The following is a 1,927-nucleotide window of genomic DNA, read 5'->3' as shown; positions in this document are numbered from 1 at the left end:
TGGCCTCCATGTCCTCTTGAGCTTGATCTCCATCAGAAGCTAATATACACTCTTGGTGTTTCTTTGCCCTTATACTGACTTGAGCGTCAGAGTGAAACGGTCGTCAAGGCGCCCATTTGTCTTTGCAGGTGAGAGATTATTTGATCAAGAAAGCACGATTCTCAGGCGGAGATAGGAGGGCCCAAGCCTGTCATTAGAGTCAACCGGCGAAGCGAATCAACCGGCGGGAACAACTTGCTTTGGTTGTGGCAAAACGGTCACATGAAGATGGATTGTCCAAACAATCAAACAAAAGAAAAACCAACCAACAAGAAGGTTGAAAGAAGCAAGGGGAGAAGAGCTTATATCTCTTGGGAAGAGAATGAAGTGTCTTCAACAAGCAGCTCCTCAACAGAAAGTGAAGAAACAAAACTGTGTTTCATGATGAAAGATGAAGGATCAATATCTGATTCAGTTAATGGTTTCTCTATGGAATCTGAGAATAATGATCAATTGCTTGCTACCTTCAAAGAAACTCATGATGAGGCAAATAGGTTGGCTGTTATTTGCTCTAAATTGCAAAATGTAAATAATGTTCTTGCACCTAAGGTAAAATCTCTTGAGGTAGAACTGCATAAGGCTAAAACTGATCTTGTAAGTCTTGAATTGACATGTTTGCATGCTTCTATAAAGCCTTGTGAAAACTGTAAAAAACTGGAAAAACAAGTTGAGTATTTGCTTAAAACTTTATCTAATTTCACTAAGGGAAGAGATAATTTTGAATCTCTTTAAGGATCACAAAATGTTGTTTTTAAAAAAATGGAATTGGCTATAATCCTGGAAAGAAAACAATGTAAAAAGCTTTCAAGTTTTTTTGTTCCTGCAAAAACAAGTTTTTCATCCTTCAACAATTGCAAAAAGGCATATCCTGTTACTTGCTTATATTGTATGAAATCTGGACATACCTCTAGGACATGCAGTGCTAGAAAATACCTTGTTCCTAAAAGCTTGGCCAAATGTCTTCCAAAGGAAAGGTATTAATCACTGCTGAACCCTAGACTAAAAAGGGTACCATGTGTATTATTTTTGTTTCGTTTTGCAGAAAACCAGCAAGAGAAACCAGTGGTATTTGGACAGTGGATGTTCAAAACTTATGACTAGTGACCTAACTAAGTTCACTAGTCTAAAACTCAAGGCAGAGGGATATGTCACTTATGGGGACAATAACCGTGGAAGAATCCTAGGAAGAGGAACTGTTGGAACTGGAAGTTCAACCACCATTGAAAATGTGCTATATGTGGAATGAGTAAGACACAGTCTTCTAAGTATCAGTCAATTATGTGACAAAGGATACAAGGTAAACTTCAAATCAAATGGGTGCACAATCTCACATGATTCTTCTGGTAAGGTTTTGTTTACAGGTAAAAGAGTAAACAACAAATATCTCTTGGATATCTCTGAAACTAATTCTGAAAATGAATGTCTTTTGTCAAAAAGTGATGAGTCTTGTCTGTGGCACAGAAGGTTAGCTCAAATTCATACAAATCATTTGAATAAATTGAAATCCAATGATCTTGTTTCAGGTTTGCCTAATATCAAATTCTAGGATAATAGACTATGTGATGCATGTGTAAGAGGTAAACAAATCATAACTTCTTTTAAATCAAAGGACATGATTTCCACTAAGAAACCCTTGGATGTTCTGCATATGGATCTGTTTGGACCCTCTAGAGATGCTAGTTTGGCTGGAAATTTGCATGCTTTGGTTATTGTTGATGATTATTCTAGATTTACACGGACTCTCTTTCTTGCTTACAAAAATGATACTTATAAGGCTTTTAAGAAATTGGTAAAAGTTCTGCAAAATAAAAATGGATGTTGTGTAAAATCTATTCGTAGTGATCATGGGGGTGAGGTTCAAAATGCTAAGTTTGAAAGGTTTTGTGAA

General features: G+C 36.5%; 1 protein-coding gene across 1 annotated transcript; it reads left to right on the top strand.

The window, feature by feature from the left end:
- Positions 1 to 261: 261 nt before the first annotated feature.
- Positions 262 to 1,285, top strand: LOC137833239 (uncharacterized). The gene is made up of 2 exons (XM_068641599.1): positions 262 to 633; positions 1,082 to 1,285. The coding sequence occupies exons 1-2, from the start codon at positions 262 to 264 to the stop codon at positions 1,283 to 1,285; spliced, it is 576 nt and encodes a 191-aa protein (XP_068497700.1).
- Positions 1,286 to 1,927: the final 642 nt, after the last annotated feature.

The sequence above is a fragment of the Phaseolus vulgaris genome, chromosome 6 (genome assembly GCF_000499845.2).
Source record: "Phaseolus vulgaris cultivar G19833 chromosome 6, P. vulgaris v2.0, whole genome shotgun sequence".
NCBI classification, from domain to species: domain Eukaryota; kingdom Viridiplantae; phylum Streptophyta; class Magnoliopsida; order Fabales; family Fabaceae; genus Phaseolus; species Phaseolus vulgaris.
This window is presented reverse-complemented; position numbering and strand designations above follow the sequence as displayed.

What these genes read in the sequence shown, in the direction of transcription:
- LOC137833239 (XM_068641599.1), top strand. Translation starts at nt 262, where the DNA reads ATGAAGATGGATTGTCCAAACAATCAAACAAAAGAAAAACCAACCAAC. An exon ending in ATAAGGCTAAAACTGATCTT is followed by an intron (nt 634 to 1,081) that starts GTAAGTCTTGAA and finishes TTCGTTTTGCAG; the next exon opens with AAAACCAGCAAGAGAAACCA.